General features: G+C 47.9%; 1 protein-coding gene across 4 annotated transcripts; it reads right to left on the bottom strand.

The window, feature by feature from the left end:
- Positions 1–541: 541 nt before the first annotated feature.
- On the bottom strand, positions 542–14,294 carry Kcna2 (potassium voltage-gated channel subfamily A member 2). 4 transcript variants are annotated; one of them, XM_076933094.1, is made up of 3 exons: positions 14,146–14,294; positions 11,747–12,069; positions 542–11,310 (listed from the first exon to the last, which is right to left on the bottom strand). In XM_076933094.1, the coding sequence occupies exon 3, from the start codon at positions 11,145–11,147 to the stop codon at positions 9,648–9,650; it is 1,500 nt and encodes a 499-aa protein (XP_076789209.1). In that variant the 5' UTR covers positions 11,148–11,310; positions 11,747–12,069; positions 14,146–14,294; the 3' UTR covers positions 542–9,647. The 4 variants fall into 4 exon arrangements, with proteins under 4 accessions (XP_076789209.1, XP_076789210.1, XP_034356346.1 ...); XM_076933095.1 differs by lacking the exon at positions 14,146–14,294 and adding an exon at positions 13,869–13,978; XM_034500455.2 differs by lacking the exon at positions 14,146–14,294 and adding an exon at positions 13,497–13,641.
- Positions 14,295–14,745: the final 451 nt, after the last annotated feature.

The following is a 14,745-nucleotide window of genomic DNA, read 5'->3' as shown; positions in this document are numbered from 1 at the left end:
CTACCATGTTTGGTTTGTGCAGTGTTAGGGACTTAACTCAGAGTCATGTGAGTGTTAGCTCTATCATCTGAGTTATGTTGCCATGGCTATTTCTTGAGAGGTCAAGGTAGGCAGTATCATTTGAGAGCCGAAGTCTAGCTGGTCCAGACTCCACAGCATCTGCAGCAATGAGAAGTGACTTTGGGTATGAAGGCAATAGGGCTAGCAAAGGTGGATGAAGTAGGAGTTAAATTAACCCAAGGCTGGCTGTGGATTTTGTGCTAGATTCCCCTTTCCCATACATTCTCCAGCTATACTGAAGACGCTGATGTAACGGAGAAGAGCCCGAGCCCATTTCTGCTATTCCCATGTCCCACGGTGTCTACACAGAGCTCACAGGCACTGGCAGACAGGCACACAGCCAAGATCGTCCCCAGGGCATTGTAAATGGGCAGTGCTAGTCTGATGAGCTTTCGTGGCTTCAGAGAGTGGAGAGTGAGGCAAGCACATCTTTATTTTGTAAAGACAACAATCCAACAAAGAAGAGGATAGAAAGCACAGGTGTCTGTCAAAAATTTTATTTTTGTCATTTCACACAGAATGATGTTAAAATAAATCCTCAGTAATATATATTTATATACTTATTTACTTGTGTCAATATTTACAAAAGACTGTGGAGCTCTATGAAGTCTATGTACACCCATGATAAGGTGAACAGGCAATGTTCATTGAGGCACATATGTACACATGTATATATAATCTATGTACATATATCAGACCCTACTGACACAGGAACTCTCAGCTGCAGAAGTCCTGGGTGGGGCAGTGTTGGTGGGGCTGAAAGCTTCCAGAATATGTCAGCAAGAATGATAATATCTATACACCCTGTGCAATGCAGTTACAGCTGGTGTCTAAATTTTCATGAAGCAAACAAATAGTTAAATGACTCCCAACTCCCATGAGTCCTCCACACAAGTCCTGCTCCGCCTTCAGCTCTCATTGGTTCCCTGTCTCTTATCACCATGGAGACCCAAGTTCCCTTTCAGCATCATCCTTAGGAAGCTTTGCTATCTGCCTTGGAGTTCCTTTTTTCCTATTGATCTCAAAGAGGCTTATTTATCTTCCTCTCCTCTTTGAGTTCTCAGTGATTTTTTAGAGACAGGACATGGGAAGGCAGCTGCAGAGTCACGCATGAAGAGCAAAGAAGCCAGTGGAAACCCTAATTAGTCTGTGCTGCATGAGCCTAAGTGAGCGGCCATTTCCACATTGTGTATATAAATATACATGCATACACATATATTTATACACACGTATATAATATATATAATATATTATATATAGATATGTTCTCCAGCCTATATAATAAGCACATAAGCACACAACAGCCCTCACTTATGGGCTTTACAGCTCTGTCTGTAATGGAAACAAGAGAATCCTCCTTGCTTGCTGGCACCATTCATCCTGGCTGTTCCAAGATTACCCTCAGTGGAGAGAGGGGTGCATGGATGCAGAAACCCAGGAAGAGGCCAATTTGGCTGGGGCATTGTTTGCTCAGCAGGCTGGAGCTCAATCATGGGCCTTTCCAGCTTCCTGGAGCCCTTCAAATGAAGAAACCATCCAAGCACGACAACAAAAGGAAATTGGGTCGCTGGCTCCCACGTGAAGGCAGAACTGGGGCAAGCACAGAGCATGTTCAAACTCTCAGGAGCTGAGGCTCACCCTTGCCAAAGCCATCCAGGCCTCTCCTCTTGTTTTTCGAGTCCAGTTCTTAGCCTTGAACTTGTATGCTCCTTTTAGTCTCACCTGACAGGTCAAAGTCTCTGCCCTACACTTTGTAAGTCCAGAAGTCAGTCACATTAACAGCTAATACGGTAGTTGTCTGCTAGCAAAAGCATGCCCCTGAATAGTATCTTCCCTTAGCTCCTCCTTTGCTTTCTCTGCAGCCCCGAGTGTTTATGCAGTCAGACAAACAAGGCAGCCGTGTCTAGGGAGTCATTTTCAAGGAGAAGCAGGGCTTGGAGGCCTCTCCCAAGAACCCAGACACACAGCATGTAGTCCTCTGGGTAGCTACCTAAGGTCCTATCACCCAGCCACTTCTCTACTCCCCTTAATTATGTAGCTGCTACGGCAGCTGTCCACATTATTATGTAATCACACCTGCCCTATGCATCCGTCAGGAGAATGATGCAAGGGTTTCTTAGCGGCACACTCAGCTGGAACATATCTGACTATTTTAGGAGTGAAGAGGAGCACGGGAAGTTAGATTAGTTTCCATGCTGAGGTTCATGCAGGACAAGAAGTGGCCAAACAGACAGGCTGCTTCAACTGCAGCACTTAGCGGCTGGTCACGCTAAGTCAAGGTTAAAGGCTTCTACTACTGGATGATGGCTCACTTGACCAGACTGTTGAGCTTCTGGGAATGTGGGGGAAATGACAGCCACCCCTGTATCACCTCAAATGCTTCAGAGACTAGTGAGGAATCCCTCCCACCCACTTCTAAGCAGAGTGCACACAATCTAATGCAGGAGATGAGGCCTAGGAAAGTGTTTCCTCATGAGTCTAACACTGCTAGGCAAGAAAGGACGGCATGTTTAGGATCCCGCCCAGCGGTGCACAGCTCATCCCCAAAGACACAAGTGGGTTTTAGTTGCTCTAGGCCCTGCCCTCTATTCTCTCATTTGATCGCACTTAGCTACATGTGATTTAGTTCCACCAATGGCCACAAAGTCCATTTTTTTCCCCCTGTTCTTTATGGAAGATGTTTCAGAACTTATGAAAGTCAACCCTAGGACTCTAACACTGACTAAGAGAAAGCTAAATAGACCAGTGCTGAGCCAAGTCTCTGAGTGTTCCACTCTCCTAGAGCTACAGAGTGGGCATAACTCTTCTGGTCTTTAGAGATTAGGTTACAGCCAACCAACGCAGACAGAATAAAGGCTAAGAAAGCACCTGGCCCTGGGATCTCGAGTCCCTTTGATCCTTGAGGCAGGCAGCCACCTGGCAGGGAAGGGAAAGAGTCGACCCTGAGCCTGTTCTTTTGTTTGAATAAATGCCTTCTAGACAAGTTCTTAAACAGAAAGAGAGCAGAACTGGGGAGGTGAAAAGAATGCAAAGAAGGTCATGTTAAAATTCAAGTAAATGCAGCTTATTCCTTAGAATGTCAAATGTAGTCCACATTAGTGAAACCGAGGAGATTGGTCAACGCATATTTGTGTGACTTTTGACACAATGGCATACATATATACATACTATACATATATACACAGGTATATGTATATATGGAAAACCGCTAATAACTCAGGACCAATGGACTAAAACCTTGATTGACCAGAATTATACTGTCTTTCTCTACATCTAGTAGGAAGTGGCACGTGACAGGAGGAGCAGCATCTGATACGCCGTGCTGTGCCCTTCAGCTCACTCCAGATCTACTTCACAGCCAGTATCATCCATCCTGTCTTTTTGGTCTGCTTCACCTCTGTTTCCATGCACCAAGCACTGAGATTTAGAAGGCTGACTCTGAGCCATGCAAGGTCTTCTGTCATCTCTTAATGTTTTACTTAACTAAGGCAAGAGGAAATACCACTTTCCAATCACAAAGGCTGAACCCATCTCACCTCAAATAACCAGGATTGCAAGGCATCCAGGATACTCGCCTCCTTGAGATTTCCCAACATTAGGTTATGCAAGGGTATATGGAGCAAAGCAGACTGAGAAGGAGTGGAATGGGCTTCTGGGGTTGCCAGCTGTCCCTGATTCCAGTCTGAATGTTAATAGCTCACTTAAAAGATGTTTCAAGAAAGGGGTCCTTTCCAAAACCCTGGGTAATATAGACAATATTTGCACAGGTGTATCCTGTAGTAGGAGGTGGGGCTTATTTCACTAGTGATATCCCTTGACCACCCACACCTCTGTGCCTGTCCACCTTTACCCAAAGCCGAAGACTCGCTTTGCTCTGAAGCTCTGATGGAGTCTATATGGTTGATCAAGTCAGCCTGTTGTAGAGGGGAGTTAGTAGGCGATTCCCCATTCTGCCCAAGTAACTCATCCCAGCTGTACACCTCAGGGCTACATTCCCTCATATTCATTTCCCTGGAGAGGGCTTCGAAAGAATCAAGTAATGGTTTTTAGTGCATGGAAAAGATCTTCTGTAATGGCTCAGGATGCTTTATTCTTATCTATTGGTAAGCACTCTCCTATAGGCTTCCATTACACCCGACAAACGCAAAGTCAACAAGACAGGCTGGCATGAGGTCACTCAAATGTGAAGTTTCAGTGCATAAAAGTTTCTAGGGTACTGTTGAAGAACTGGTAGAAAGGTGAGGCAGTGGGAGAGAAGAACAGAGAGACACACAGAGGTGCACACACAAAAAGAGACAGAATGACAAAAGAAAGCCTTCTTGTGGGCCTTTCTTGAGCGCACATGGCACCTCTCTGTATATTTTCATTCCAGAAGAAGGTCAGACCTCAGCAGACAGGAATCATTCATATGACCATGTGGGAAGAAGAACTACAGAAACCGTGAACAGATGTCCAGAGGTCAGGGCATCATCTGATGATGTATATATCATCTATCACTTTTCAGTCCTGAGAGCAAGATTTTGAAAGAGCTATTGCTAAAGAAAACAGTCACTATTGCTTTTATTGCACATTTCCTCTTTAAAAATGTTAGACACAAACTATGAGAGATGGAGCTGAGTTTTAGGAAGAAGGGGAGCAGAAAGAAGGAAAAAGAAGACTAGGTTAGTTGAGGAGTGTGTAAGGGATCCCTTACCTCTCCTTTCCTGCTTTCTGCTCTCTCTCTCTCTCTGTGTGTGTGTGTGTGTGTGTGTGTGTGTGTGTTGGTCTCAATAAGGGCCAAGTCTGAGGGTATAGATGATGGTCACTATAACTACCAAGACAGCTCCCAGCATATACACCTCATGCTGGTTGACTCGGGTAACTAATGATGATAATGAGTTAAGGTTGTGAGTTCGAACCTGGAAAATGAACACTTAATCAAAAGGAACCTCTATTGTGTAACCAGGAGTACTCTACACATCAGAACCCTCTCAGACCTTAGCTGTCCTGTTCCCTACATGCAGACTGGAAGAGGAAGAGCTCTGGGGTCATCCTCTATCCTAGGTTAACAAGTCACAGGATTGTGCTCTCCTCATGGTCTTTACATAGTTTGTACTTCCAATAGTTTTTCTCTGGGGAAGATGCATTTAGAACTCTTTTCCATGACTATGATTAGCACTGAATTCCCTGCCTGAGGATCTTCAGAAGCGCTGACTTCTCTCTCAAGACTTGACTCTAATATACCACTGAAGTTCTAGAAAGGCACAGAGCCATAACTAAATTGAATTTGGGTTCCTGAATTACATTTAATCAATCAATGAAAACTTAGAAACTGATAAATTTACTCAGAAATTCAACAGCTCTGTTGCCTTCTTGTCCTGACAACTTGTCTACCTTTTCTGGACTCTTTCCTTTCCAACCTCCCAGAAACAACTTTTAAAAATGTCTGAGGCCACAGAGGCATCTCACTAAGCTAGAGTGGCTTTGGAAACACAAGTCTCAGTGTGTTAAGTGTACAAGTTTTGGACCACATGTCTACTCTCTGCTCTTGTTGCCTCCTCTGTAGGGGCCTGAAGGGAGGGTTAAGATACTCAGGGCTTTCGGAATAGAGCCCACAAAACTTGATCCAAAGCTGGACGCATCTTTTAACTTCCATTCTGGGTAAAGCCTTTGCCAAAATGAACAGGCCCCAGCTGGTCCTATTAGCAGGAAGAAGTCCCTGGGCTTTGTGATGGTGGGTAATCTTATCAGGTATTTAAATTTAGTGTTAGAATAAAAGACAAAACCAGGCCCTCTAAAAATTGTTAACTGCTCCTCTAGCCATAGATTAATGTCCCTCATTACATTTTACTTCAGTTAAATTGGTTTGCAATTTTGTCAAGGCACAACAATTGAATGGGAAGCCGGAGTCCCCTGGGAACCCAGGTTGGGAAATAAGGGGAGAGCAAGTCTAGATTGAGTGAATCAAGAGTTGACTTCATTGGACTCATGCCTACAAGTGAGTGAAATGCCACAAGCAAGAAGAGGTGGCTTATTTGAAGAGCTAAGTCTATAGAGAGAAATCACTTTTCTGACCTGGCTCCAGACAAAGGAGTGTTTTGGAAGGAGGGTTAATAAGATCTTTTGGCTCAAAGAAATTTGGGTTATTTCAACCTGGTTCAGGGTCCAGAATCCTATAGTTTCTTGGGCCATCACTGCTTCAAGACAATAGGGATAAATGTGGAGATCTCAGACACTTGTAGGGGAGTTTGGGTCCTCAGTGTAGATTTTCTCTGAAAAAAGAAAAGGGGAGACAGCAAGGAAGCCCATATGAGGTTGCCAGCTTTTGTAGTTCCCACACGGTTCACCCTGAGGGCTACTTGCAAGAAGGTGAAAGGTTGAAAGGCCAGAGATTCTAGTGCCTGATGTGGTGCCACATCTTTCCAACTTGAAACCTCAGGAGTTATGTCTCAGGAATGAGGCTGGATGTCAAAGAAGAGGCTCCTTGGAGAATACTGAGGGATATTGATATGGCCAAGGAAAAGCAATTAAATCTGATCCCTTGCCTTCATCCATCAATTTTTAGATGTCGAAGCAGAGGCATGGTTAATGATGATCCAGAGTCTAAATTTTGTGTGGCTTCGTGGGCATGGGTACTGTTTCTGGTGTACCTAGTATAATTTGGTACACTGTATACATATATATGCTGAGCTTGTGTGCAAAAACAATAACAAAACATCACTTATGTAATTTGCACGTATATCCATTGCCCCCCACCCCCAGTTGGATTCGTACATTTTGCATCTGAGTTGCATGCTGTATATTTGCACGTGGGGCAAATACATCTCTTGCAGATATTCTATGTTGGTATGCACAATGCATGTTTAGGCAGCATATACATGTTTTGTCTACCTTTTATGTGTATGCTTCTTATATTATTTTGGCCTGTGTGCATTTTTGCATGTGTGCTGCATATTTTATATTTTGTATGTGACAATAATCTATCATTTATGATGCATGTGCATGCATGGGTGTGGGCATTTTATGGTTCCCAGGCCAAGGATTTTGTGAATAGCTAACTTCCCTTGGCTTAGACTGTATGTATGGTTTGCTTTAACCTTCTACTCTCCCAAATTTGTCCCTTCCATCCCATGTCATGAAATTCAGCACCACCTCCCACAAAGGAGAAGAAGAGAAGCACAGAGGCTTTGTGCTTGGCATGGGATGTCTTGCAGTCACCTGGGGATATGGGTGACCAGGAACTAGTGAGCACCCTGGGCTAGCACCCTGAGCTGGTGCCCCCTCCCCCAAGACAACTGTAGGTAGCATCTAGAGAACGGCAAGACCTAGGCTGGAATCAATACTGAACAGCCTGACCATAGTTCATTGTGTTTGTGGGAATTTAAGCCACTGTGTCAAAAGGCAAAGAAACCCAGGCAAAGGCTTTCCCCACTCTTCCTAGAACCAACACATTCTCTACTTCAAGGCTGCACAGTGCTCATCCATTCTTTACTTGTTCCTGGGGTGAGGATTAATTCTTTACTCACCCCCTTCCCCTTTTTAAGGGCAGCTCTTATTACCACTATGCTAGGGAGAGAGTCTGTAATCAAAATGATGCTTTGGGTCATTTAGGGAATCCATCCTTTGGTTCTGAAATTAGGAAATTTCCACCAATAGGAGGCTTCCTTTAAGTCTAGATCAGCAGAATCTGGTCCCAGGGAGTTTTACTCCTTGGTTTCAAAGCAGAGGATCCGCCTATGGACAGGTTCATGAAAATGATGGATGTAGAACCAAATGATAGAGAATCAAATGGGGCAGAGGATAATAATGGAGATGATTCATGGGATGGATTGTAGGGAGGAGGCCTGGGTGGGCCTGGCCCAGGATAGCTGGAGCTGTAAGGGCTATAGGGCCCTTGTGCACTCAGTAAGTCAAGCTTCAGCCATGGAAAACTGAAGCTGCAGCACATGGAGGGCAGAAAGACAATTCTAATGTCTAGGAATCCATGAACACTGGAGTGTGTCTGAGGCAATGACAACAAACCCAGGCCCAGTGGGTTTACCATACCCATTGAGTTTCTTACACAACCAACCCACCAAGCAATAGATTTGCTCCTGGATCTGAACTCCAGAGAATGAATATATATATGTGTGTGTGTATATAATGTACATATACACACACTTGTGTATGTATATATATATTCTAGTGCACATAGTCAAACACATGCATAAATTGCCCTGTGTCAAGATATTGCATAAGCATATACAATGTTCAAATGCAATTTTTCTATAGCTTGCTAGAGGAACACATGAGAGAGATAGATAGCTGATATATATTTATATACATTGAACCTACAGACCTGCCTGACCACAGGACCAATTCCCTGGGAAGTTGTGTAGTCATGCCCACGACTAGATTAACTCCCAAAGTTCAGGCATGCGAGTGTTTACACTCTGACTTTTCTGTTTATTCTCCTGCTGTGGCAGGTCTGTGCTCCCATTGAAAAGAACAGAGGTGGGCCGAGAGGGCCAGCCAGAAGTTTTGGTTCCCATTCCAAATAGTCTATTTGTTTTACCCTGATGGAGGGCTTTTGCCTTTTGATGTGAAAAAAAAAAAAAAAACCCTAGTTCAATACCATCCCGAGGCTATTAATACTCTAAGTAGGAATACTGTATCGGCTACTAGGAAAATAGGTTATCTCCTGTGTTTTAAATATTGAGATTCATGCAGTGAACACCCATGCAGCTCTATTGCATGACTGGTATACTCCACTGCAGTGTCAGTGGAGCTGTGCCACACCACCAGGAAAGCAGATGTCTGCAAACTCCAGAGTAAAAGAAGAAATCAAAACATGTTCTGTGACCCTGAAGCTTGCAAAATGGTATCTGAAGCCGAGAAGTCCCTGAATTAGGTAGCTTCTCCCCATAGGCCTAAGGGAACAAATGTGAAACTTGACAACTCATATTTGGTCATAGTAACTGTCCCTCCCCCACCCCCGGGCTTCCCTCACATTGACACTGCAGAGAAAAAGCAGAATGCAGCATTTTCCGTTACGAAACATAAGCCTCCGAAGCATCTAGTTGGCAACTGCAATTCACAAACCCCAGCCTGTGACACAGAAAGTAGTTCCAACACACAGGACTGTGTGCCCTTCTCAACACAAAAAATGGGAATGACCTTTGGAGTAGTCGCCAGACTTTAGAACTAAGCCGTGATGGTGTGTTCCTCTCCTCTGTGAAGGGGCAGATAGGCTGAAATGGGGTGGTAGGGGTGGGGTGGGGGGAATGCACCTCCCAGGTGTGTTCATGTTTCGGTAGGAAGCTAGGATGGTGTTGGTATGGTGGATCGTGTGGGGGCTATGAGGGAGCTGCATTGTGCTTTTCTGAGATGCTGGCTTCATGGGTGACTCTCATCTTTGGAAACCTGTAGGTCGGTGATGAAGATTTCATGAAAGCCATGATAAATATTCTGTGCTCTAAATCAAAAATCAAAAGATCAAAAGTCACTTGTACGACTATTGCTTTCCATGCAGAACCAGATGCACACTGTAGAACACTGACTACAATGCAGGCTATTATGCAACAGCTGCACCAGTCCTGTTGAGCTGTGAGTACATTAGCAGGTTTCAATCAGACATCAGTTAACATTTTGGTAATATTCACATAGTTTGTGTTAGCCAAGGTACAGTTGGCTGTTTTTAAGTTCTCCTCTCTAAAGTCCTCATTACTGTTGTTTACTCCCTCCTGTATTTCCATGTAATCAGACTTACTTATGGTAGAGGCACTTCTACTTTTCTTTAGGTCAGGGGAGGACGGGATCTTTGGACAGCTTGTCACTTGCAAGTACTGGGCCTGCTCCTCTCCCTCTGTCTCCCGGTGGTAGAAGTAGTTGAAATTAGATACTATGACAGGGACTGGTAAGGCAATGGTTAACACACCTGCAATTGCACACAGAGAACCTACTATCTTTCCCCCAATGGTAGTTGGAACCATGTCTCCATAGCCTACAGTTGTCATGGAGACGACTGCCCACCAGAAAGCATCCGGGATGCTGGGGAACTGGGAATCTCGCTCATCAGCTTCTGCAAAATAGACAGCACTAGAAAACAGGATGACCCCAATGAAGAGGAAGAATATCAGGAGGCCCAATTCCCTCATGCTGGCTTTGAGGGTCTGACCTAGAATCTGCAGGCCTTTGGAGTGTCTGGACAACTTGAAAATCCTAAAGACTCTTACCAACCGGATGACACGGAGAATGGCCAGTGACATGGCCTGCTGGCCTTGCTGGGCGTCCTCTGGCTTCTCAGCTAACTCTGTCCCCAGGGTGATAAAGTAAGGGATGATAGCCACAATGTCAATGATGTTCATGATGTTGGTAAAGAAGCCAGCTTTGCTGGGACAGGCAAAGAATCTAACCAGAAACTCGAAGGAGAACCAGATGATGCAGAGAGTCTCTACAATGAAGAAAGGGTCGGTGAAGGAGGTGGACTGCTGGTACCCGATGGTGCTGTTGGAATAGGTATGGAAGGTCACCCCACCACCATGCATGTCCTCATTCTCATCCCGGAAGATGGGCAAGGTTTCCAGACAGAAGCTGACGATGGAGATTAGAATGACCATTACAGATACAATGGCTATAATCCTGGCAGGCCCTGAACTCTCAGGGTATTCAAAGAGAAGCCACACCTGTCTCTGAAACTCATTTTCAGGCAGAGGACGCTCTTCTTCCTTGATGTAGCCTTCATCTTCCCGAAACATCTCCATTGCTTCTTCTCCTAGCTCATAAAACCGGATTTCTTCAGAGAAGATATCTAAGGGCACATTGACAGGCCGCCTCAGCCTGCCCCCAGACTGGTAGTAGTACAAGATGGCGTCAAAGCTAGGGCGGTTGCGATCAAAAAAGTACTCATTTCGGAGGGGATCGAAGTACCTCATGCGTTTCTTGGGGTCCCCTAAGAGGGTCTCTGGGAACTGGGCTAAGGTCTTTAGCTGAGTCTCGAACCGCAGGCCTGAGATGTTGATCACCACTCTCTCACAGCATTCGTGGTCTGCCTCTGGGTCATAGGTGTCTTGTGGGTGCCCAGGGAGGGCAGCAGCCTCATCCACCGGGTCTCCGGTAGCCACTGTCATAATTGGGGCTGAGGAGTGTATTTTACTTTATGCCTTCCGGCTGCCTGCAGCAGGGAACTCAGGGTGCTGGTAACTGGGCTTCAGGAAACACAGAAGCATTAGTCTGTGCTCCTGCAGGACAGCCCCAGAGCCCTCTGTGAGTTGGAGACACAGCCTCGCTTGGCTGAAAGACAGAGGCAGGTAAGGACATGAGATCACCAGTCATTGGCAACCTGACATGAGGTGTACTTGGTGTTCCTAAGAGGTCAGAAACATGACTGTACCATCACTTCTGCCACAAAAACTACTTTCACCTTGTCACTTGTCTAGGGGTCAGTAGAGTTCAGGGAACAATCTTTCAAGAAAGCTATAGAATGGCCTACACTAGGGGCAGGCGGCCAAGACAGGATCCTGTGTACTAGACACATCCTGGGACAAAGCTTCACTGGAGAAGTGGAGAAGGGAGCCCTCTGCCAGGCACTATGCTAATGTTTTGGCAATACCTGCACCAAAGGAGGTATTCATGGTAGGGTGTTTGAGGCATGGGCCTTGGTCACTGATACCACCCCCAATACCTCTCTATGGCTGTTACTAAGTGATTGATTGGTTGATTGATTTACCTGGCCAGACAGGAGCCTGAGGTTCTCTTCCTTGAAGAGCAGATCCGATGCCACAGATACACAAATAGTCAGCTCGGTCCCTGTCACATCTTCTCACTTGGGCTGGAAATAATGGTGAGTCATTCTGTGCAGGAGGGCAGGTCCTGGAGGTGTGCTCTAGGACTAGATGGGGCTCGAGGGGACAGTGAGATGCTTGGCCAGGGGCGCGCACGACTTGAGGAGAGTGGAGCTTGGGTCTGAAGCCTTTGGAAGGAAGGAGGTAAGATGCACCGCTCAGCAAAAGCCAGAGTCCTCCTGGCTGTCCTCAGGAGGTGTGACGTTGCCTGGAAAATACAGCAGCAAGGTGGAACCAAGGCTTCCAGGCAGCAGAGACTAAGACTTAGAAGGGCTCTGGCAGATCCCCTCACAGCAAGCGGCAAGCCCCCATACCTACTTTCCATGGTGCTTGTGAATGAGAACCACCACCTTGTAGCTTCTTCCTAGCCTCTCCTGGGTAAGCATAAGCTTTCCCAGCTCGAAGCACTTTCTCCCTAGTCCTCAGCTGCCAACAGGAGCGACCCAGCTTTCTCAGTGTCAGAACACAAATCTCCCAAGGGGGAGGGTTTTCCTCTCTGACCTTAACAATGTCCTGGTAAAGAAGCAATCCTTCCTCCCCAACACACACTGTTTCCCAACTAAAGAGACCTCACAAGCAGCAAGATCGCCTCTGTAGAATGCCCAGTAGACAGGGTCGCTGAACTTACTCTCCCTCCGGGATCCCTGGGCCTCAGGCCTTGCTCTGGGTTGGGTGGCATTTGAGCTGGGCAGGCACTCGACCACTGATTTCTTCTCAAGAGAAAATCCCTCACATCTCCGCAGGGAAGCACAGAACAAACGCTCAAGCTGCCTTACTGCCAGGCCTATTGGCTTCACAGAGAGAGGGGGAGCCTAGAGAAAGCTGGCTTCCGGGCTGGCCCCCCGCCGACCCAATCCCGCCGGCCCCAGAGCCGGGGAGGGGTCTGGGTCCTCTCCCATCGCCCGGGGTTCCAGCCGGGATTCCGCCGGGCGCGCTCCCGCCGGAATCCGCGCAATCCGCTCGGCTGACCGGAGCCTGCAGCCGCCGGACCGCTAGAGTGTGCCACCTTAACCCCTTCCTGCGCAGTGCGGTGGGCTCCCGCTGCGGGCCCGAGGGCAACCTAACTGGTGCCTGCGAGGTCCAGCCGAAAGACCACCATGGCTCCATCTCCACCTGAAACACGGGAGCCCGAACTCAGAGGGTGCAGAGCAGGCTCGCCAGGCAGCTGCCCCAGATCTAGCTTCCTTTTAGGGAAGAGGGCTTCACCGCAGCCCACCACCCCGGCCAAGTGGAAAAAACAAGAGACTGCAGAGAAGCTCATTTTACTCCGTTGCTGAGAGGCAAATGCAACCAGGAGGACCCGAGTGACTCGGGTCCTACCCACCCACTATTTACCAGACGTGGCTATGCAGTCAGCTGCACTTCCCATCACCAGCCAGCTCCAATCTGCGCCCTCCGCCCTATGTCACGCACAGACCACAGGGTCCCCGAGCCCATCCCATGCACTCTTCTGCAGGACCAAGTATCCCCCTTAAGTCCCACGCAGCTGGTGCGGGTCCATAACCTTCCAGGCCGACATCAGGGATCCGCACCAGCTCGCCCACCCAGACTACCCGGGTGCCTTGCAACCCTTATGGGCGCTGCAACCGGTCAGGGATGGCAGCATGCGCAGGAGAATGCCGGACACTGATTTACCCTTGCAGACGGGTACCAGAGCCTCCATGTTCCTGGGTGACAGCCAGCGCAGGCAGAACCCGGACAGCGGGCGGTGGCGGTGGTGGCGGCTGGGTGCGGGCGGCCAGCCGGGAGCCGACTCTGCAGTCCCGCGGGCGGCGCGTACGGAGCGCCCGGCCGCCGCCCGCAGCCGCACCGCGCCGCACCGCGCCACGCAGCGCCGCACCTGGCCCCGCAGCAAACTCGAATTAAAGGGGCCGGCTGGGGCCAGAGCTAGCGAGGTGTGGCGCTCGCCACCGCCACCGAGCTGGCCACTGGGTTAGGTCCCCGTGTCCCCGACCCCCCCACCGCAAAGAAAACACCCCATTCTTTGACAGAACCTAGATTACCAACCAAAACCCGCAGAGCTCAGCTGGGTGCCGCCTGAGTCGGGAGACGCTGAGGAGGGTAGAAGTTGAGGAGCGCTTGAGAGATTCTTGCCAACATAATGAAGTAGGCAGGATGAACTGATCAATACCATCCCAGGCCCGAGCGGGATCCAGCCCGAGGGAGATGTGTTGCTATTATTAAGATGCTGCTAGACAGAATCTGCAGACCCCGGTACCCCCATCCTGGCCTTCTGCTTCTGCAGAAGGTCCCCTTCGGTACCCCTGAGCCCCACCTCTCTTACCCAGCACAGATTCGGCTTTCCAGGACAATACAGCAGGTGAGGGCCTGGCTGCAGTGTAGCAGAAACTCACTGCTGTCTTTGCCCCCCACGGAGTGGGGGTTGGGGGAGCTTCAGGAACAACTGAACTGCAGGACTGGCTTCTAGCTTTTCTGACTTCCTTTCCCCAGGGATCTGGACAGAGTGGGCTGAGGGACACAGAGTTGCCCTTGGGAGAGCAGGCTCCTCAGAGAAGCCCTTTCACAGATCTTGACAACAGTGGCTGGCCCACGATCTGAACCTGGGGCGCAGGGTAGAGCAGGATATACACTTTGCCTCTGAAATAATTTGTATAGAAAGTTCTTGGTTTAGTTGGGGATAGGAGTGTTTTAGGGGGTCCAGATTGACTTAAAAAAAGCCAATCTGTAAACTTGCAAGAGCTCCAAGCCTTCACTGGTACAGTTCGGCAGGCCCTGTCAGAACTGCCTATATAGATACTCCACAGAGGGACTCATTGAGATGGGTCACAGAGCTCTGATGTTCAGAGGAACTCTAGTGCTCTAGTGTGTGAAAGACTCTTCCTGGGCCCTTTTTGCTAAGAGAATTCTCTCTGTGCAAGTATCA

This window comes from Arvicanthis niloticus, chromosome 4 (genome assembly GCF_011762505.2).
Source record: "Arvicanthis niloticus isolate mArvNil1 chromosome 4, mArvNil1.pat.X, whole genome shotgun sequence".
In the NCBI taxonomy this organism is placed as follows: Eukaryota; Metazoa; Chordata; class Mammalia; order Rodentia; family Muridae; genus Arvicanthis; species Arvicanthis niloticus.
Note: the sequence above shows the minus strand (reverse complement) of the source record. Positions and strands in the feature narration are given on the sequence as shown.

What these genes read in the sequence shown, in the direction of transcription:
- Kcna2 (XM_076933094.1), bottom strand. Translation starts at nt 11,147, where the DNA reads ATGACAGTGGCTACCGGAGACCCGGTGGATGAGGCTGCTGCCCTCCCT.